The 21973-nt window shown below is 46.8% G+C and overlaps 1 protein-coding gene across 1 annotated transcript in view; it reads left to right on the top strand.

Annotated features, from left to right (window-relative positions):
• Polr3a (RNA polymerase III subunit A) overlaps positions 1-20730 on the top strand; it is a 38396-nt gene extending 17666 nt beyond the window's left edge. The window contains exons 15-31 of the mRNA XM_041663084.1: positions 388-552; positions 3518-3690; positions 5132-5243; positions 6285-6403; positions 6965-7102; positions 8857-9027; positions 10542-10655; positions 11861-11947; positions 12031-12113; positions 12896-13066; positions 14153-14246; positions 14422-14514; positions 15866-16030; positions 16561-16725; positions 16902-17033; positions 18634-18766; positions 20188-20730. Of these exons, the coding sequence (XP_041519018.1) occupies positions 388-552; positions 3518-3690; positions 5132-5243; positions 6285-6403; positions 6965-7102; positions 8857-9027; positions 10542-10655; positions 11861-11947; positions 12031-12113; positions 12896-13066; positions 14153-14246; positions 14422-14514; positions 15866-16030; positions 16561-16725; positions 16902-17033; positions 18634-18766; positions 20188-20336 (2264 nt within the window). The 3' untranslated portion in view covers positions 20337-20730. The remainder of the gene's footprint in view (positions 1-387; positions 553-3517; positions 3691-5131; positions 5244-6284; positions 6404-6964; positions 7103-8856; positions 9028-10541; positions 10656-11860; positions 11948-12030; positions 12114-12895; positions 13067-14152; positions 14247-14421; positions 14515-15865; positions 16031-16560; positions 16726-16901; positions 17034-18633; positions 18767-20187) is intronic.
• Positions 20731-21973: the final 1243 nt, after the last annotated feature.

Raw genomic sequence — 21973 nt, 5'->3', positions numbered from 1 at the left:
AGGTGGATCTCTGAGTTCGAGGCCAGCCTGGTCTACAAGAGCTAGTTCCAGGACAGGCTCCAAAAGCTATAGAGAAACGCTGTCTCGAAAATAAAAAAAAAAAAATTAAAAAAAACAACAACAGTGGTCTGACTGAGGTTCCCAGCCGGCATCCCGTACCTACTGTATAACACAAGCTCCTTAGCACTCCGTCGCTCTCCCAGCTCACTGGCTCACAGGACCTCGGGACTAGCTGTGAATCTCAGGTGTGCTCATGAGTTCTAAAATTTAGAAGGGTGCTGGTTTTCTGAGAAATTCTTCAGCTGTACTAGGAATTTTCAGGACGTAAACATATTTTTCAACCAGATAATTGTTCATTTAAATGCATTGTCAGTATCACCCTTCCAGATGTTACGATTCAGAACAGTGAGCTGATGAGTGGCAGCATGGACAAAGGAACCCTGGGGTCGGGATCCAAGAACAACATCTTCTACATCTTGCTGCGAGACTGGGGGCAGAATGAGGCTGCCGATGCCATGTCTCGGCTTGCCCGGCTGGCTCCTGTCTACCTATGTGAGTATCTCAGCAGCTCCTTTTTTCATGTAATACTGTAGTTGGCAAAGTCTTAGTGTTGTAGGACAGTGTGTTGTTTCACTGTTTCATTCCCACACCCAAACCGGATAAAGTATACTAAATCATCTGTGTATTTATCTGTGACTTCAACTCACTACTCACAAGTTGGTAGATTTGAGTTTGATTTTCATTTTTTCTAATCAGAATCTATGGTAGCTTCCTATTGTCTGTGAGAGGGTGTATTGCATAAAAGGTCTTTGTGGGTTGCTTCCCAAGTACCTAGAGAAACTCACAGCCTCTGAAATTTAAATGAAATTTATGCCCTGGCAATGCTGAAGTAGTTTGTATATGACAGTTCTGTTGAATTTGGTCCATATTGGGTTGATGAGGACTGACCGGGTCTCTTCCTCCTGTAGCCTCTGGGCCTCCCATAATTCATTCCAAGCGGATGGTTCAGTATCGCCCCCCTGTGCTCACATGGCTCTTTCCTTTGCTCGCTCATGCTTTGAGGGTAGCATCTATCAAGTGATTTTTGCATGGTTCCCAAAATCGAGTTTTGTTGTCTGTGTGTCTCTCTGTCTGTCTGTCTGTCTGTCTGTCTGTGAGTATGGGTACACTGATACCACAGCATAAGTGTGGAGGTCAGGGTACAACTTGTAGGAGTCTCTCTTCTACCACGTGGGTCTTAAGGATCAGACTTTGGTATCAGGCATGGTGGCAAGCACCTTTACCCACTGAGCCATCTTACCAACCATAAAATTGTAATTCTTTTCATATTTGACTAACTCTTTGCCTTGATGAAAAATTTTAGACTGGATATTTTACCTCAGAATCCCCTCAGTATTGTTCTGTTGCAGCTTCTAGAGGTGCTGTGGAAAGGGTGCAGCCATTTCTATCCCCATATTTTAAATCTTTTGTTTCCCACCTGGAGGCCACACTGTGTCTTATGTTTAGTATTGTTGGAAAAGGGCACAGTGAATGAAGCCCTGGTGCAGGCTCTTGTGCTAATCACTCAGTTACTCCTATAACTTTGCAGTAGTGTCCTTTCTGTCTGCAATTTCATCATTATTTCTTTGATAATTTTATCTCCATTTCTTTCCGTTGGAAATGTGTTAATTGCATTTCCAGTTACTGGATCAATTCTGGTTTTCTTACTTTTTTCTTAAAAACGTGTCTTTATTCTCAATTCTTTTTTTTTTTTAAAAACTTATGTTAATTCTGTTGTTTTGGTTTGTTATTTTGTTTTTGTTTTTTTTTAAAGATTTATTTATTTATTTATTATGTATACAACATTCTGCCTTGATGTATGCCCGCAGGCCAGAGGAGGGCGCCAGATCTCAGTACAGATGGTTGTGAGCCCCCATGTGGTTGCTGGGAATTGAACTCAGGACCTCTGGAAGAACAGCCAGTGCTCTTAACCTCTGAGCCATCTCTCCAGCCCCTCTCAATTCTTTTTGTCTTTTATCGTTTCTGTTGGTTTTGAATGTTTTACTTGGTAAGTCTTAGATTTCTGACAAAATGATCATTATTTGCAGATAAGGTTATCTCATTGGGATTTTTCCAACTTCCTCTGTTTTGTTATGTTTTTGAGACATGATCTCACTATGTAGTCCCACTGGCCTGGAAATGGGTATGTAGACCAGGCTGGCCTCAAACTTACGGGATCTGCCCATCTCTGCCTCCCATGCACTGGGATTAGGGGCGTGTACCATCACACCTGGCAGGAGTTGCCTCACTTTGATCTCTGGATTTGACTTTGATTGCTCTGAAGAAATTTTACTGGGTATTTTATATTTGCTCCCTTAATTTTCTCTATCCTTTTCTCTTTAACTTATGGTATCATATTTCATGTTAAAACTTCCCTAAAGGGGTAGAGAGATGGCTCAGAGGTCCTAAGTTCAATTCCCAGCAACTACATGGTGCCTTGTAACCGTCTGTAATGAGATCTGGTGCCCTCTTCTGGCCTGCAAGCATACAGAATACTGTATCCATAATAAATAAATAAAATCTAGCCGGGCGGTGGTGGCGCACGCCTTTAATCCCAGCACTTGGGAGGCAGAGGCAGGCGGATCTCTGGAAGTTCGAGGCCAGCCTGGTCTACAAGAGCTAGTTCTGGGACGGGCACCAAAGCTACAGAGAAACCCTGTCTCGAAAAAAAAACAAAACAAAAATAAATAAATAAAAATAAAATCTTTTAAAAAATAAAAAACCTAAATCGCCCTAAAATCCATAAGCTCCATATTGTTCCTTGGTATTTCATTCATCTGTGGGTGTGAGATACTCATCACTGACTGGAAATACAGCTCAGGTTTTATTGTTCTCTAGGTTCTTGGTTTGAGCCGAGAGCCAGTCTTCTCACTCCAGGGCCACCACCTATCCCCATCAGTAACAGTTTTCTTTAGGGAGGCTTGATTTCTTCAGAGACATCCCTTCTAGTTTCAGCCTCCCCTGGGGATAGAGACATGGAAGCTGGCCAAGGAGGGGGTTCAGGACCCCCCCATCATAAACTGCACAGATGGTTATCATCTTATCTGACTGTGACTAATGTTCTCAAATCCAGAGTTCTTGTTTAATTGCCATCTTCCTTCTAAAGGAAGCCCAGAGCCTTTCCTCACACCGTTGTCCTTGTCTCCAGTGCATTCATCTCCATGTCTGCAGACACTGGCGACCTCACTTCCACCCAAAGACACTGTAAGGGCCTCTTGTTTCCCTTGCAACCAAGACTGGACCCTCAGCCACTCACTTCTTCATATGCGCAGCTTAGGCCTAGTCTATCAGCGATGGCGTTTATGTTTGTCCTTTTTTTCCCTGTTGTAGACCAATCCCAGAGTCACGTAGTGCTTCCTCTCTCCGCTGAGTTCAGCTGTTCTCCTTGAGTGATTTCTGAGAGGAGGAGGGCAGGCAGCAGGGATGAGCTCTGCTCGACAGCTTGACTAATAATGGCTATCACTCTTCTGCTCCTCAGCTAACCGTGGGTTCTCCATCGGGATTGGTGATGTCACACCTGGCCAGGGACTGCTCAAGGCCAAGTATGAGCTACTAAATGCTGGCTACAAGAAATGCGATGAATACATTGAAGCCCTGAACACTGGCAAACTGCAGCAGCAGCCAGGCTGTACTGCTGAGGAGACTCTAGAGGTGAGGCTGCCCTCCAGATGGGCACGGTCAGTTGTCCTGCTTACAGTGTGTTTGGGATGGGCTAAAAGCTATGAAGAGAAGGTGGCGGACAAGCAAGACAAGAATTGCATTTGACATCATGGGGCTGTGCTTCACTGGGGCTGCTCTGATTGTCCCTCAGAGCCTCTACCTCCCTCTCTGCAGCATTCCTCCACAGATACACCACACCAAAGCTCAGGAGCTGATCATCACCATGACTTGGATACATGATAAGAAATATTCGTGTTGGGTTGTTTCACACACAGCCCACAGCCTCCTCATGTTTAAAGCCACAGGGCTGAGTGCATCAAAATCTGTTCCTCTCTTTTAGCAGCCTGAAATTCAAAAGCAAATGGACCAGGCCTTGGGGCACTGGGCATTTTTATGTTCTGTTTCACGATGGTTTCACTCAGTAGCTCAGGCTGGCCACAAATTCAAGGTCTTTTGCCCTCAGCCTCGAGTCTTGGATTTGTTACCATACCTTGCTTTCTTCTGCCTTCTCCATGGGCTGAGTCTTGTACCTTCACCTCCCTATAGTATGGAAGATAGGCCCTTGAAGCATTAAGTGTTCCCAGCTGTGTGGGGTGGCACACACCTGTAGAAGTCCAAAGCAAGTATTTTGTTTTCTCTTCAAATCATATAACTAGTTTTCTAAAGAGGATTCAAAACCAGGTCAGGCTAATAAGAGGTGTGAAGATGAAGAATTTTTTCTTTCCATGAGGGTTTTTTAAAGACAGACTTTATGTAACCCAGTCTCTGATTCAGAATCCTGCCACGGTATCCTGAGTGCTGGGCTCCCAGGAGTGTCCTAGTTAGTCCCCTGGAAGTCAGCTCCTTTTCTGTCTTCCTGAGTTTTAGACAGAGGTGAGAAGAGGTTTCTCACTGTACCCACCTAGGACAACGACCTCTAGAGGGCTCAGCAGCTCAAACTGTGAGCTGTGTCTGTGCTCACAGGTCAGGGTGGTCCTGGAGTCATCTTGTCACATTCTCTGCTCGTGCAGATTGAGAGCATGCTGGGTGAGGACAGGTAGAGACAGACTCTGCAACAGAGTGGGCAGTTCTCCTTCACATGAGCATTTACATGTGTGCATGCAGACATGACTGGATGTCCACCTGCTCTCACATAGACAGCAGCACACAAAGTCATGGACATCTGCTTCATGAGCAATTTGAAATATTTCTTAGGAGTTTGTTATACACTGCGATTCACACTCTTCCAGGACCTAGTGGAAGCAAGGTCTTAGTGAAGCTTGAGTTTTTTGATTGTCGAGTTCTGGAAACTTCATTGATTGGAAATCCGACATCCTGATGAAATGGTCTCGATTTTCTTCTATAAATATCAGATTGAAGGTTAGTGATCTGCAGAGCCAGAAAATGGCTCCTCAAGGACTGCATTTTCTTCCCTCTCTGCCCCTCCCCTCAGGCCCTGATCCTGAAGGAGCTGTCTGTGATCAGGGACCATGCTGGCAGTGCCTGCCTCCGAGAGCTGGACAAGAGCAACAGCCCCCTCACCATGGCCCTGTGTGGCTCCAAAGGTGAGCTAAGCCCTCAGGGTTGGCTGTTTGTGTGCCCTACCAGGGCATTGTCTCTAGAACACGACTTCGGTGGTTGTATCTTCATAGAGGCAATTCATTTCTTCACGTGCCTGTGTCTAAATGGAAGTCTGAGCTTTTGTTTGATTTGAGTTGGGACAGTTTAAGTCTTTTGAAGACAGTAGTTGGGAATGTGACAGAGTTCCTGAGTTTGAAGGTGCTTTGACTAAATTTGGTGTTAAAAAGAAAGCTGGAAGCCGGGCGAGGGTGGCGCATGCCTTTAATCCCAGCACTCGGGAGGCAGAGGCAGGTGGATCTCTGTGAGTTCGAGACCAACCTGGTCTGCAGAGCTAGTTCCAGGACAGGCTCCAAAGCCACAGAGAAACCCTGTCTCGAAAAAGCCAAAAAAAAAAAAAAAAAAGAAAAAGAAAAAGAAAGCTGGAAATTTTTAGTAATAGATTTAGTGATATGGCAATCTTTTCTTGTGTGCTGAGGATCAAACCGAGGACCTCACCCCTCTTAGGCAAGTGTGCTACTGCTAAGTTATAGCCCTAGCTTAGATGTGGCAAAATTCTTTAATTTCATATTTACTCAGACCTTACGGCATTGCTCAAACTCAAAATCTCCTGGCTTCTATTGCTGTGGGTTTTTATTCATCATGAAATAAAATTCCAGCTCTCTAACTTGAATGCCCTTTGCCCATTGCTCTACTTCCTGCTCCTGGAGCTCACCTAGGGTCCCCCTCTACCTTTGCTTCTCTCTCTCTCCCACACACATTCACACTCCTCCCCTTCCTCCTCTCTGTGCAAACCCGATGTCCAGAGGCCAATCTGACGTCATCTGAGTGACTCCAGTGGACCTTCCCTCCACCCCACACACGCGCACGCCCCTGAACCCTGTCCTTGTTCCAGCTCTGTTACTGTCATTCTGTCCTTCAGGAACCTTGGACAGGTCATGCTGTGTCACGTTCTATTTTATGCCCCTGTTCTGCTTGGCTTCTGTTATTGTTTCCAGTACAGTTTTCCATTTCTGACCTGTTTCCAGGTTCCTTCATTAACATATCACAGATGATCGCGTGTGTGGGACAGCAAGCCATCAGTGGCTCCCGGGTTCCAGATGGCTTTGAAAACAGATCTTTGCCTCACTTTGAGAAACATTCGAAGGTAAATGGCAGTAGAAGCTTCACAGTCTTTTAGTCTAGATTGTCCCTGAGGTCTTACCATTCATCTGTTATTTTCACTTGGTGTTTACATAGAACGTGTTGCTGTGGCATTGAGTTGCACTGCACGTCAGCCTGGCCCCACTGACTGCTGGCGTCAGAGCTGCACTGCCCTCGCTGCGGTCTATTTTACATTTTAAGCACCTCTAGCTACAGGAGGTTCTGGTTTGGAGGTGGGAGGGGCCTGCCCACAATAAGGAAGTCTTGAAGACAATGGCTTCCCAGGGAGTGGGTTGGGCGCCCTCTGAGGTCCTTGGCTCTTCTGGAATAGCAGCTCCAACTCACATCCTCCTCTTCCTAGCCTCTAGCCTGCACCAGCATTCCAGCAAAGATGGAGTGCCTAAATTATTTCTCCTCTAGGCAAGCGTAGGTCACCTGCCAGCTCTTGAGTCACTGGCTAGGTTTGTGTGTAGCCTCCTGGGGACATTTTTCTTATGTGAATGGATTTTAAAATTTTTGGGCCTTGAACCTTGTTTGATTTTCTGTTTTTCCTACCTCTCTTTAGCTCCCTGCTGCCAAAGGCTTTGTGGCCAATAGCTTTTATTCTGGTTTAACGCCTACTGAGTTTTTCTTCCATACAATGGCTGGTCGGGAGGGTCTTGTAGACACTGCTGTAAAGACCGCAGAAACAGGATACATGCAGGTAAGTTGAGGAAGTGTCCTTAGCAACAGAACCACAGCACCGTGTGAATGTGAGCCCGAGAGCCGCACCTGCTCACTATGTTCATGCCTTCTTGTGTGCGTGTTAACGTGCATGCGCACGTCCTTGTGTGCATGGCTGCATTCATGTGTGTATATGTGCGTTGGGTGCGTGTTTTGTATAAGAGCTGTGATTTGCCCCTTCTTGGTATTGAAAGGTAACATTTAGACTTGTTGGTGCTCTGGAATTTAAGAAACAAACAGAACAGTAGCCCAGCACAGATTATCCTGTGTGTTCTGAAAGGCAGAGACCAGATTAAAGTCCCAGGTGACTAAATCCCCTAGAGGCAAATGCCAAGCTCATAGCCTTGAACTTACCATAGAGCCTCTGTAAGCTGTTTCCTAGCGTGACGGGGGAGTGGGGTGATCCCTGCCTGCTAGTTACTGAGAGGTTTCCAATGCTTATAATCACTGTTTAGGTCTCATTATTCATCCTTTCCATGACTCCCAGGAATTGCAGCTTCAGTGACATGGCTGAACTAGATAGGGGGTTCTTTGCTACACTTACAAATGGCTGTAAAACTTGACCCTCTGTGTCCCCTTTAAGGTTGCAGCCGAGGATTTCTTTCCAGACCCCATGATCATTTCCATTCTCCGATACAAGCTCTCTGTGTTCGCAGCAAAAAAAAAAAGAAAAAGAAAATCTGTGTTTGTTTCTGTTGCTGGGGATTGAGCACAGGCCACCCTAATGCTAGACCAATAAGTTAACTGCTGAATACAGTCCTAGCCCCTTGAAATTGGTCATGTTTTTGATGGTTTAAGTTGACAGACCACATTGTTGGGTCACATGCTTGATACAGGTTTATATCCTGTCTGTCCCCTCTGCAAATGTGGTCCTCGCAGACTACATAACCAAGATTTAATGATCCAGTGAGTCAGACAATGTGATGATGATGAGGTCAGAGACACTCGTTCCAGACAGCACCCTGTGTGTGCCTTGTTTGTTATCACCTCACGCTGTTGTCTTCTGCTGGGAATGCCCTTTGGTTTCCAGGTATGCCGCTTTTGTCAGAACCCAGTGATCTGTGAATGCTTTTTCCACTCATGTAAGGAGCTCTGACTTAGGGTGTTGACATGAACAGTGTGAATTTCCAAGAGCACCGTGTTAGCCTAGGTGGAGCAAGTTCTGGCAAGGGCAAGCTTGTTTTCTAAGGTTGCTGGCTGGTGGCAGAGGATTTTCCCAAGCGTAGTTGAGAAGTGGTTGTTATCCTTGATTCAAAGTCTATTGTCCTGCTTCCTCCTCTGTCCCAAAAGAGAGCTTGTATCTGGATCTCTGTGGAACCTGGCATGAATGTGCGTAAAAACTAGTTTGTACTGTAGGGAGCTGGGTGGGAAGACTAAGCAGCTGAGGAAGCAGAGTTCTTGGGGCTGAGGTTTCTGATGCAGGGAGTCCTGACAAGGGCAAGACTGGAGAGTGGAGCATAAGCTGCTCTCACTGCACAGGCTAGGGAGGGATTCTTAAGGGATTACTAATAAAGTGTGTTGATGTAACTGAAGTACTTGTCACTTAGAGCTGGGGATGTGGCTAGATGACAGAGCGCTTACCTAGCACACACATGGCCCTGGTTCATCTGTAGCACCATGAAAAATAAACGAACAAATAAATGACCTGTAACCTTGAAATTTTGAATGGTAAGTCTGATTGTGTGTTACGAAGCAGTCTTGCCTGGGCAGCTGAGCTTCCTCCTCTTCCTGTAGAGAAGGCTGGTGAAATCCCTGGAAGACCTGTGCTCCCAGTATGATCTGACGGTGCGGAGCTCCACTGGTGACATCATCCAGTTCATCTACGGAGGAGATGGCTTAGATCCTGCCGCCATGGAGGGCAAAGATGAGCCTCTGGAGTTTAAAAGGGTTCTGGACAACATCAAAGTGAGATGCAGTACTCTGTTGAGGGGACAGTTCTTGGGGGCTTTGTCATAGGGTCCGTCCTGTTGAGGGTTCCGTTCTTGGGGGCTTTGTCATAGGGTCCGTCCTGTTGAGGGTACAGTTCTTGGGGGCTTTGTCATAGGGTCCGTCCTGTTGAGGGGTACTGTTCTTGGGGGCTTTGTCATAGAGTCCGTCCTGTTGAGGGTACAGTTCTTGGGGGCTTTGTCATAGGGTCCGTCCTGTTGAGGGTACAGTTCTTGGGGGCTTTGTCATAGGGTCCGTCCTGTTGAGGGGTACTGTTCTTGGGGGCTTTGTCATAGAGTCCGTCCTGTTGAGGGTACAGTTCTTGGGGGCTTTGTCATAGGGTCCGTCCTGTTGAGGGTACAGTTCTTGGGGGCTTTGTCATAGGGTCTGTCCTGTTTGAAGTACCACACTTCCCACTCAATCATCTCTGCCTCAGTACTAGATTAGTTCCTTGCTACTTTTAGTTACTCTGTCTCTTCATTCGGGAGTCCATTGTTAGTCTATCAGATGCCAATGGAAGAGGCGCTGGCTCCTCTCCTGGAGTGACACGGACAAGCTTTATAAAGAGTGGTTGTCGGGCAGAAGGCTCATTTTATATCCTGGAGCCAGGAATATGATTTGGAACCACTCTTTTTGAAGAGTAATTGAAAAGTATTCACTTGGATATCTGTTTAGTACCTTTTGACCAAGCTCTTTTAGTAGTAGAAGGTGGTTCCACTAAGGTGTATTTTTGCAGTTGTTTCTAGTAGTTGGAAACCACCAGGCAGAAACCATTAAAACTTTGAGGAAAGCCCAAGCGTGAGGAATATTGTTGCCCCTCCCCTCTGGAGATGCTTAGTTGGCTTTCTGTAGTGCTGAGGTTGAAGCAAGGGCTCTCTTATGAGCAACACCTTGATTCTTTGTTACTCTTTTACTTTGTGTTTTCAGGCAGGGTCTTGCTTAGCTGCCCAAACTGGCCTTGATTATGTTCTGAATCCAGGCACTTTTAACTTCTGATCTATGTTCCTGGGCCTTCCAATTAGCTGACCTTACAGGGTGGGCCATGAGGTCTGACTTTATGTACATTTATGTACATTTATACAATTATGTATAATTCTGAGGTGGAATTGAGTTGGGAAATAATAGATCCAAACTCATGAATTAGAGTGGAACTCTTTAAATAAGGTGGGGGTTCCTGACTGGACATGATAGTGCATGCCTGTAATCCTGTCCTTTGAAAGGGAGGAAGATCAGGAGTTAAAGGCCACCTTCTACTATATAGTGAGCTTGAGGCCAGCCCGAGCTACCCCATACCGTCTCAGACCAACAAGACAGCATATCAGTTTATCATTTTCACATGAGCACTGGAGTCAAAGTTTGTTAGCAAAGAGTCACAGGTTGCTAAAACTTCACTGAGTTGTTTTGTTTTATGTCTATCTAGTAAATTCCTCCTCCTAGTACTCTCCCTCTCCCCTCATCAGGCATATGTAACACCATATTCTTTCTGTGCTCAGGCAGTGTATCCATGTCAGAATGAACCTGCTCTCAGTAAGAACGAGCTCACCTTGACCACTGAGGCCATCATGAAGAAGAACGACTTCCTTTGCTGCCAGGACAGCTTCCTGCAGGTAGGCTCTGCCTGCCCAGTGGTGCTGAGAATGTGATCTGACAGCCCCCCCCCCCCCCCCCCCCCCCCCCCCCCCCCGCATTCTGTAAGCTATGGTCTTAGTGCGGTTTTTGTTGTATCCTGGACAGTACCTCACTAGCCAGCATGAAGAACTAATGTCCTGTCTTCCTGTTGGAAAAGAACCTGGAGAACTGGTCTGTGTGAGCCCTGTCACTAGTCGTAGGTCTGCTGTTCAGTTGGTTCTGCAGCCATTCTGAGTGTCTGCCATTAGGGACGGCATGTGTCTCAGTTTGCAGTGCTTTCCATCACAGTCAGAAACAAATTGTGGTGTCTTCCCAGTCTTCTCTGGGGACCTCGTCATGGTGTGCCTTGAGAGTTTTCTTGGTTTACCTTTTGTTTTTTACTGTGTGGGTCCTGGGAATTGAACCTGGATCCCTCCGGAAAGAGTAACCAGTGTTCTTAACTGCTGAGACATTTCTCCATCTATTTCTGAGACTTTAAATCTTACAATTTAAAAAAAACTCTTTCTTAAATGAAATCATTTCTATCTAGAAAAATGTTTGAACTGCAGGGATACCCTCTATGTCTCATAACAAGTTGAGCGAGCAAGGTGTGGTGTCATGTGCCTTTAGTTCCAGCACTGGGAGGCAGAAATAGGTGGATCTTGGTGAGTTCAAGGCCAGCCTAGTCTACAAAGTAAGTTTGAGGTCAACCAGAGCTGTTAACTCAGAGAAACCCTGTCTTAGGGTTAAAAAAAAAAAGTGTTGGCTAGCCTAATCAAACGTGAGAACCAGTTACCAAGTAACCATAGGAGAGAGACAGTGATGTTTAGAGTGAGTGATTGTGCTTGCTTCCAAAGAAACCTTCACAGCGGAGTCATGCATGTTCTGAGTGTAGAAATGTGTGCCTCATAGGGTCCCCATAACTACGCCGAGTTCCATTCCACAACCTTGTGGCCGAGGTAAGGGCCCAAGGTAACTCATGGGAAAAGTTTGGCTAATGAGGTTTAATAAGCAGGTCAGTTTCCCCAGAGTTAAAGGCCCCTTACAAGCACTGTATAAGAGAACCAGTACCCTCATTGCATCCTTGCTGCTGTGTATTTAGTAGTTGCTAAGATATTGTCCATTGTTGGAAGTTACAAAAATGATTGTGCTCTCCAGATTATTGAGAATCATGTAATTGATGTGTGTTGTATAATCTTTTCAGGAAATAAAAACATTCATTAAAGGGGTGTCTGAGAAGATCAAGAAAACCAGAGATAAATACGGCATCAATGATAATGGCACCACAGAGGTACAGCCTTCCCAGACCTGTTGGGACACAGTGTTTCACTGATGCTGCTAGTCTTGACTATGCACTTGGCTTTGTCCTTCCAGCCTCGTGTGCTGTACCAGTTGGACCGTATCACTCCCACCCAAATAGAGAAGTTTCTAGACACCTGCAGGGACAAGTACATGAGGTAGGCATGCTAATTGTCCATGCAGGATTCCTGTGCCTGGGGTAGTCTCACTGGTTCAGCATCCTGGCTGGCCTGGTTTCATCTCTGTAAATGTGATAAAAATTCTCTGACTAAAAGCAGCTTAGAGAGGGAAGAATTGATTTTTGCCTCACGGTTCCAGATTAGAGTCTATTTGGGGGAAGGCAAGGCAAGAGCTCCCCTAGTCACGGCACACTGACATTCAAGAGCAGAAGAAACAAACAACACTGACATTCAAGAGCAGAAGAAACAAACACCCATGCAGCCCACTCGCCTCTGCTGATGCTCTAGCTTTCTTCCCTGTCACACAGGTCAGGCCCCAGCCAGTGGAATGATTCTGTCCATTTTATGTTGAGTCTTCTCATTTCAATTAAGAATTATATATACAAACCACTTACAAACGCATTTCCTGAATGTCTATTCTCATAAAAATCTCAAGATCTGTGTGGTAGATTTCAGCTCTGACCTCTTTAATATCCAGTAAGAGCAGATCACTACAAAATTAAATCATATGCTGACCCCACAGAATTTAGTCATATTGTCTGCCACTCTGACTGTCTTGCCTGCCTAGTGGCACTTGTTCCTAGTCTGCGCAAGCCTGTGCCTCTGGCACAAACATTGGCTGGCTGATTGCTCTTTGTATCCTAACCCTAGCAGAATCTATGTATTTCTTGTAAGAGGCACCAACTTGAAGCCCAAATGGAGCAGTTTAGCTCCGCTTTTCTCTCTCACGTCCTACCCTCTTCTGTGCCTTTTTCTTCTAGGGCACAGATGGAGCCAGGATCTGCAGTGGGTGCACTCTGTGCCCAGAGCATTGGTGAGCCAGGCACCCAGATGACCTTGAAGACCTTCCACTTTGCTGGGGTAGCCTCCATGAACATCACACTGGGTGTGCCACGGATCAAAGAGATCATCAATGCTTCCAAGGCTATCAGGTAGCTGCTCCCTGGCTTGTTTCCTGAAGACCAGTGGTCCTTGTCCTCCTGAATTCCTGTGCTTTGTTAATAGGTTAGTGTCTGGTGTTCACAGGGCAGGTTTTTGGTGTTGATGAGTGTTTGGATTTATAGAAAGTTACTCAAGTAAAGACTGAATATAGTCGAAATGGAATCTGTGATCTTATTTTTGTTTTTTAAAGATTTATTTTATATATATGAGTGATCTATCTGCATGCAGGCCTTTGAGCCGGAAGAAGGCATCAGAGCCCACTAGAGATGGTTGCCAGCCACCTTATAGTTGCTGGGGATTGTTCAGGACCTCTGTAAGAACAGTCAGTGCTTTCATACAAGGAACCATCTCTCCCACCCCGTTTGGGATTTTTTTTATGGTTCTAGTTACATGGAAGGGAAAATATTAAATTAGCCAGCAGTGCTGAGCACTAGGTCAGTGGACATCTCATCCCTTTGGTGCAGTTACTCCATGCCTCAGTAGCTCCGAATGGTTTTTCTCCTGCTTGGTTTGTAGTCATTTTCTGTAAGCCCTAAGTGATTCTCTGTCAGATTTTCACCAGGCCAGAGACTAGAAGAACTAGAGATACATCATGTTTTTAGGGGTAAAAATCGTTTTGCAGAAGAATAATACCAGATGTTAAGTAGCTGCACCTGGGGGAGCAGCTGTGGCTAACCAGATGGCCGGAGAGGTCTGCTTGCCTCCTGTCCCAAGTGCCTGTGTTGATAGGTTACTGTCGTGAAGACAGAAGGGGACAGTGGTGGTCAGAGGAGTAGGGATATTTCTGGAGAGGGCCAGAGGGAGGTGGGCTGTATGAGGAGTTAGTTAGCTGGGAGCAGAAAGAACTAAGAGGGGGGGGCTCCCTCCATCAGGAAAATTTGTTCAACCTTCTCCTGGATGAAATGGGCCTGGGTCTCCTGAAACTAGCCTTAGTGAGAGGTCTGTGAAGTCCTTTGTTGAAGAGCTCCCTGGTGTGAGTTTCCATGGAGGGCTCAGGCCTGTGAGTGGCACTCAGATTTCATAGCAGTTCACTGCACAGAGCCCCTTCCTTGTGTACTGATCCCTTCTCCTTGCAGCACTCCGATTATCACAGCACAGCTAGACAAGGATGACGATGCAGATTACGCACGCCTGGTGAAAGGCAGAATTGAGAAAACCCTCCTGGGAGAGGTAAAGAATCCCTTTTGCTAACAAGGGATTTCAGCAGTGTTGAGGAAGTGCAAGAGCAGCTGTGGATGGGGCCTGCAGCAGAGCCCATGTGCCTTAGAGGGGAGTGTGTCTACAAGCCTGGGGTGGGAGGGGGTATGAGAGTGGAGACTAATGCTTTGCTCTTTTGCCATGGCAGATCTCAGAGTATATTGAAGAAGTGTTTCTTCCTGATGACTGCTTTATTCTTGTCAAGCTCTCCCTGGAACGGATTCGACTTCTCAGACTGGAGGTGAGCCAGAGAGGTAACCTGTGGAGGACATGATCACATGGGTCTTGAGACAGGTGCTGATAATCCAGGGTTAACAGTCAGCAGACAAAGAAGCAGTGTAAAGATTTTGGCTGGTCTGTGTTGTTGGTCACATCATTAACTGTCATATCCTTCTGAGCTGACCCTGATTTAGAAAGACTTGACCATCATAAGAAACTAGTTGACTTGGTGTGGGTATGAGCTCCATTTTTCGGTTTATCATCGCAGGGTGTTAGGATATTTGATCCCTGTCCATCTTTATGTGCTGGCAGGAGCCCGGCCAACTCTGCTTTATGCACTTGTGCCCCCCCCCCCATAGCTCTTGACTGGTTTGTAATATTTTCAATTAGTGGGTTAACCTGTCCCCTGAGACTTGTATTTGTGGTGATAAGAGAACAGTTGACTGATAACCGTGTATCTGGGGTCAGCTGAGGGGTAGGAATTGCTGGCTGAGAGCTGTCACTTTTCTTGCTCTCTAATCCCTAAGCCAGCCTTAGCCTTGAAAAACTCTGGAAGCCATTCTCAAGTGCCACAGTCTTGTGGTTCCCACATGACAGTCAAGTCTATCTTGCTGTGGGCCTTGTGACACAGTTGATATACAGGCATTGATGGAGCTTGTTAGTAGAGGAATTTCCTTGCTTGTACAAGGTCTTAGGTTTATCTAGGGACAAGATAAAAATAAAGAAAAAATGAAGAATCGAGTTACATTGAGAGTGTAGCACACAAAGAGCAACCTTTTAGTCCTCTGGCCTCCTTTCTCCAGGCAGGCCAGGTTGTTCTCTGTGGCTCTTTGCCATTGGTTGGGCATCCATGTATTTTCAGTGAGGAAAATGTTCATTCTTTGAGAATAAACTGATACTTATGAATCAAGCACATATATTGAACATAAATATGTAGCATATCAAAATGTTGTGGTGTTGGAGAGTTGGCTGAGCAGTTAAGAGCACTACTTACTGCTCTTCCAGGAGACAAAAGTTCTGTTCCAGCCCCACATAGAGTAGCTTACAACCTCCTCTACTCCAGCCAGAGGATCTGAGCCCTTCTTCCTGTGTACCTACACACAGGTGATACACATCCACACAGACAAACACACACACATGAATCAAAGGAAAGGAAACTTTGTGATAGGGGAGGTGGCACAAACATGATTACCAAGACTTCTTCAAGAACCATCATCATGAGCAGGCAGAGGCAGGCAGATCTCTGAATTCTAGGACAGCCAGAGCTACACAGAGAGACCCAAGGGGGAGGGGTGGCATCATGACATCAGGGATGAAAGGCATTGGCACGGAAGTCTGCAGCTGTCTGTTGTGATGCCCCCGGCACTGTGCAGGTGAATGCTGAGACAGTGCGGTACTCCATCTGCACATCCAAGCTCCGGGTGAAACCTGGTGATGTGGCTGTCCATGGTGAGGCCGTAGTGTGTGTCACCCCCAGGGAGAACAGCAAGAGCTCCATGTATTATGTGCTACAGTTCCTGAAAGAGGATCTACCCAAGGTGAGGCAGAGCCCCCTGTGGAAAGTCGTGAGTGGGCCTGGGGACCAGGTCACTACAGAGACCAAGGATGGTACCCCAGTACTTCATGGTCATATATACCCAGGGAGTCAGTCTGGTTCTTGGTTCTTATTGATATGGGCCCTTAGGGAATGGGTGGTGTGCTTGTGGGAGTTGACTCCTCTCTGCTTCCTGGTCTTAAGGGTCAAACTTGGGTTCTCAGGCTTGGTGGCAGGTTCCTTTATCAACTGTGCCCTCAGCCAGCTTTTATACCTAGTTCTGAGACTGCAAGTCTGTCTGTCTGTCTACTGTCTGCTCTCTCTTCAAGCTGACTGTAGGTTGAGGCACAGTCCTCTGTACTATCTGTCTCCTGACCCCAGCAGTACCTAGGCACTCCTGGAGTACACACACTGCTGGTAACAATGGGACTTAGAATGGCGTGAACTTGGTTACCAGTCCATTCCTAGTCCTGTTTCTGAGGGTTCCTGGTAGGACCTAGAGGTTACAGCATCTTAGCATTGTGTTGGATGCAGGTGGTGGTCCAGGGTATCCCAGAGGTGTCCAGAGCTGTCATCCACATCGACGAGCAGAGCGGGAAGGAGAAGTTCAAGCTTCTAGTAGAAGGTGACAACCTGCGGGCAGTTATGGCCACCCATGGTGTGAAAGGCACCCGGACCACTTCCAATAACACCTACGAGGTACCATTGCGTCTGTATCCTCAGCCAACACCCAGAAGTTTCCTGTCCCTGGCATTTGCTCTCTCTTCCCCCGACAATTACACAGCAATCTGTTTTGGCAAATCTAGCAGTCTATGCTTTCTGTTTGTCAGACAATCCCCAGAAGGGACTGCCACCACTCACTCCGCTCTCTCTAGGTGGAGAAGACTCTGGGCATTGAGGCTGCCCGGACAACCATCATCAACGAGATCCAGTACACGATGGTCAACCACGGCATGAGCATCGACAGGAGGCACGTGATGCTGCTCTCCGACCTCATGACCTACAAGGTGAGAGAAAGGAGGCTCTGGGTTTTCAGGGTCTTGAAATCCACTGTCTGGCAAGCAGAGCATGTGTAGCATATAAAACACACTTCTGTGAGGACTGACCTGGACAGAAAGTAAGGTCACCACCAAAAGGCCCATGTGTGCTGATGAGACTAGGTGTTTCGGTAAATTCTCAGTATGAGAATTTCAACACAGACTGTCATTGGAGGAGAAAAGCTTCAACATGGCTTTTTTTCCTATGTCCTGAGTCCTTTATTTTATTTATTATTTCATTTTTTTGTTTGTTTTTGTTTTTGTTTTACGAGACAGGGTTTCGCTGTAGCTTTGGGGCCTGTCCTGGAACTAGCTCTTATAGACCAGGTTAGCCTCGAAGTCACAGAGATCCGCCTGCCTCTGCCTCCCGAGTGCTGGGATTAAAGGCATGCGCCACCACCGCTGGGCCCATGTCCTGAGTCTTATTGTCCAGCCAAACTGGCCATTACCAAAACCAGGATGTCCAGGTGACTTGGGGTGTTGTTTCCCTAACCCATCCCAGTGCTGCCTCTGTAGCCCTCCAGAGAGGAGGGGTATAGCTCAGTGGTACAGCGCTTGCTAGCATGCATGATCCCTGTGTTTGATCTCCACTAGCGCAAGTGCGTGCATGCACACAGTAAGTTACCTTGCTCTCAGGTGGGAGTGTCGGGGAAGCTGCTATGGGTGTTTGCTTCCACTCCATACAGTACTGCATTGTGTTTACATGATCCTTTCCTGATAAGCCTCTACTGCAGTAGAGGAAATTATGGAACCAGAGGTGTAGCTCAGACAGAGCAAAGTCATGGTAAATATCCCTGAGTTTCTGGGCTCCTCTCCAGCCAGCCCTTCCATTTATGTGAAAGCCAGAGGTCAGTCTTGGGTACTGTTCCTCGTGAGCCGTTGATTTTGTTTTCTGAAATGCTTTTATTAGCATGTAATTATTATGCATAACCTGAATTCATTATGACCTTTTTGTGTATTATTCTCCTCCTGATACCCTCTCTTGTATACTTCCTACTCCCCTTATTTCCTTCCTCTTCCTTCTAGTCCTTCTATTTTCAAGACTTTTTTCTTAATGACCCAATGAGTGTCATTAGGGCTGCTTACAAGGGCAAGGGGTAAGGGAAAGGTTATTAACTGGAGCATGGGTACATCACCAGTATTTACATCATTAAAGACCATGTCTGACCTATTCTAACAACCACTACCTGGCTATAAATCCTCAGCTGAGACTTCGTGAAGTCCTTCACTTGATAAGATGTTGATAGCACTGCTCCTGTGTGGTTCTTGTTTGTGTTTGGCACATTTCCTTGACTGGGATTACCTAAACTGTTTCTAGTATTAGCTTATTGATTGTAGGACGATGAAGGAACCCCCCTTTTAAAACTCAGGTTCCTAATTCTGTGTGACACAGCGGCTGGGTACAATTGACAAGTGACAGACTCCCTGTCCTTGGGATCATCCCTGCCTCAGCAGCTGTGAAGCTGCACTGAAAACCATCTGCTTTTAGTGGTGCCATGAATAGATGCTTGGCTGATCATACTGGTCCTGGAGTGGCTTGAGACTCGTCTAACCCTCTTCCCCGGCACAGGGTGAAGTCCTGGGTATTACCAGGTTTGGCCTGGCCAAGATGAAGGAGAGTGTGTTGATGCTGGCCTCCTTTGAGAAGACAGCTGACCATCTCTTTGATGCTGCTTACTTTGGGCAGAAAGACTCCGTATGCGGTAAGTTTGCAGTGTGGAAGGCCTAAGGCTTATAGAAAACGAATCTTTTGTCTTCAGAGTCCTGCTAAGGCACCCTGCCTTCCCTCTCCCCATTCTGTGAGCTACTTTCAGTGTAGACAGTTCTTCAGTTCCCAAAAGAAAATATAGACCCTGAGCCAGTGGGGACCTTTTAGTCCATGAAGCTATACTTGGCCACATTGACTGACAGCCTACATGCTGTCCAGGATTGACAGAAGGTAGGCAGTGTTAGAGCCAGCAGGTGTAGCAGTAGAGTGGCCTGTGTTCCTGCCTCCTATGAGGCACTGAACATCATTTTAAGAGCCAAGGTGCCCAGAAAATGTGGAGACAGAGGTTGAAGATGGAGAGAGAGGAGTGATGGGAAATCTAGGTGTGGGAATGCACGCCCTTCATCCCAGGACTCAGGAGGCAGAGAGCAAGCAGATCTCTGTGAGTCGAAGGCCAGCCTCTTCTATATAGCCAGTTCCAGGCCAGTCAAGGCCACGGTGAGACCCTGTCTTCAAAAACGTCAGGAGAAGAAAGGTGAGGAGGGTTAGAACAGGAGAAGCCCGTGTACAACCTTCGCAGTCTTGGCACAGCCTCTGTCCCCCACACTGCTTGGAAATGTCCCTATACATGGAGCACTCCAGTTTACATTAACTCCCACTATGTATTGGATTTAGTTTGGCTTTTCACCTGTCTTGTTCTGGAGTTGTTTTGGGCATCAACTAGAATGCATCTCCCTCCTGCTTCCTTCCTGTGAAATCAGAGTCCTAGCATAGAGCCTTAGAGCTTTTAAGACTTGAAGGTCGTGATTACACATGCCTTTAATCCCAGCACCCTGGAGGTAGAGGCAGGTCTCTGAGTTCTAGGTGAACCTGATCTACAGAAGGGAGTTCTAGGGCAGCCGGGACTACATAGAGAAACCCTGTCTCCAAAAACCAGACCAAAACAAACAAAAAAAAAAGACAGACAGTCTTGAAGTGGAGCCAGGAGAGAAGGAAATTCCTGTCCCTTCTGGAAGTTTGTGGCAATTGCCTTCCACGTGTTCTGATAAGGGCACTGCTACCCCTGGGCCTGGACTTTGAGCTGCATTGTCATCTTTTCTCCTGGGCACGAAACTAAGGAAGGAAGGTAGCAAAGCATCTCCTGATCGTTGGCAGGATTCCTCCCGCCTAAGCAGTTCCCAGAAGTCTGTCTACCTCCTGCTTTTTGGCTCCTGTTAAAGTGAGCTGGCTGAGGCAGGCTCTGTAGTTCCAGAGACAGTGCTCCTTGGCCATCCCCCTGGTATATGCATGTGGGAAGGAAAGTGGTGAGCCAAGTTCAGTCAGGTGGTGTGTGGTAGAGCTGGTTCTCAGGTCCCCAGTCTGCAATCCTGTGTAATGTGCCCCCCACTCTGTGACCGCGATTCTGCTTGGTTCCAGGTGTATCTGAGTGCATCATCATGGGAATCCCGATGAACATTGGAACTGGGCTCTTTAAGCTGCTGCACAAGGCCAACAGGGACCCAAAACCACCCAGGAGGCCCCTGATCTTCGACACAAATGAATTCCACATCCCTCTTGTCACATAGTTTATGGCAGGAGGTCACCATTCCTGACCTTGGCTCCTTGTCCTGTCTGTTGCTGAGAGGAAGAAGTTTGTATCCCTTGAACAGACGCCTGCATGACCTTAAATGATGCACAGGGCCAGCCAAACACCATGGCCTCAGCAGGAACTCCTCGGATGGGGAACTGGGAGTCTACGTGTAACCTGACTTGTGGGGGCTCACGATGGCTACTCAGCCTGCTCAGTGCCTACTTCACCTCACTCTGTCCCTGCAGAGGACCCTAACGTGTGCCCACTCCTGCCTGGGAGCCAGGTCTGGGCCCACAGAGGCCAGGGCACACTTCTGATTTCCCCTCCTTTGGCTGGATTGTACACAGATGTACTCATGTAAATACATTACTGTTATTTATTTGTTCTGAGAGAAATAGTGTTTGTTGTTATTTTACTTTGTAACCGGGAACTGTTGAACCAAGAAAACCAGCTTCAAAGCATTTCTGGAAAAGCAGCTAGGATGTGAGATCCGGGATGGCTAGTTCCTGACTGGGCACAGTCTATTTGAATTTAGCTGTCTGAAAAGCAAAGGAAATAGAAACTTCAGGTTTTCTAGCAATGTGAGTCATTTTTGAAGGGCTCTGTAGCCTGTGACTCTCAAGTGAAGACTGTCCAATGTCATTAACAGTCCTGAGGAAGAAGGGGCGATTCCTCTAAAGTCTCTTATGGGCAGAGTCCTAGGCAGGGTACCTCTTAGTGGCAGCAACACATTGCTTGTCTGCACCCAGTCCTGTAAGAAATCTGGTTTCTTGGGCAGGATAAGGTACTCATCAGAAATGTAAGTGCCTGAACTCTGAGAAGGGTGGGGGAATATCACCTGTGGTTCCATAGCCAACCAGGTTTGGATTGAGTCAGTTTGATTTCATCTCTGGCAAAGGAGGAGTATCTCTGGTGGCTTCTGTATAGCCCCTTGAAGGGATCAGTGGGGTTGGGCCTCAGACCCTGACACTTGCTGCTGGGGCAACATCACTGAGGAAAAGGCAGAGTTTGTCATAGGCACAGTACTAGGCTAGCAGCAGTGGATATTACTCAGTAGTTCAGATGGTCATACTGACTTTGATTTCATCTCTATGTGGACCTAAGGAAAAGCAAGAGCAGGGTCCTTAATTATTGGATCACTTCATCTGCCCCTCCATCTCCCCAAGATGGTAGGGAGAATGGTAAGTTCTTTTCAATACAAAGGATTGGTAGGTGAAGCCCTTGGAGGTTGGGTATATTTCTGTTTTAATGTTGAGACAGGGTCTCACGTCGCCCAAGCTGTCCTCACACTGGCTATACAGGTTCACCTTGAGCTTAGATAATCCTGCATCTACTTCACAAGGGCTAAGATTACAAGTGGGGCCCCAAAGCCAATGAGGACAGCACTAGTCATTGAACCCAGGACGTGCAATGTGCTAGACAGTCACTCTGCCAACTGAGGTGTGTCTACAGCTGTTGTCTTGATTTTCCCCCAATAGGCACTGTAACCCACAGAGGCCTGTAGCTAACCCTGCATTGCTGTCTTTGGTGCAGAGTGGAGAGCACCACACTCAGCCTGGGGGCTTTTTCAATTGGTGGATTCCCTAGTTCAGTTTCCTCTGCTAACGGATCTTCACACTTTGGCCAGCACCC

Source organism: Microtus oregoni, unplaced genomic scaffold (assembly GCF_018167655.1).
Source record: "Microtus oregoni isolate MIOR12 unplaced genomic scaffold, Mior012 000013F_ref0000133, whole genome shotgun sequence".
NCBI classification, from domain to species: Eukaryota; Metazoa; Chordata; class Mammalia; order Rodentia; family Cricetidae; genus Microtus; species Microtus oregoni.
This window is presented reverse-complemented; position numbering and strand designations above follow the sequence as displayed.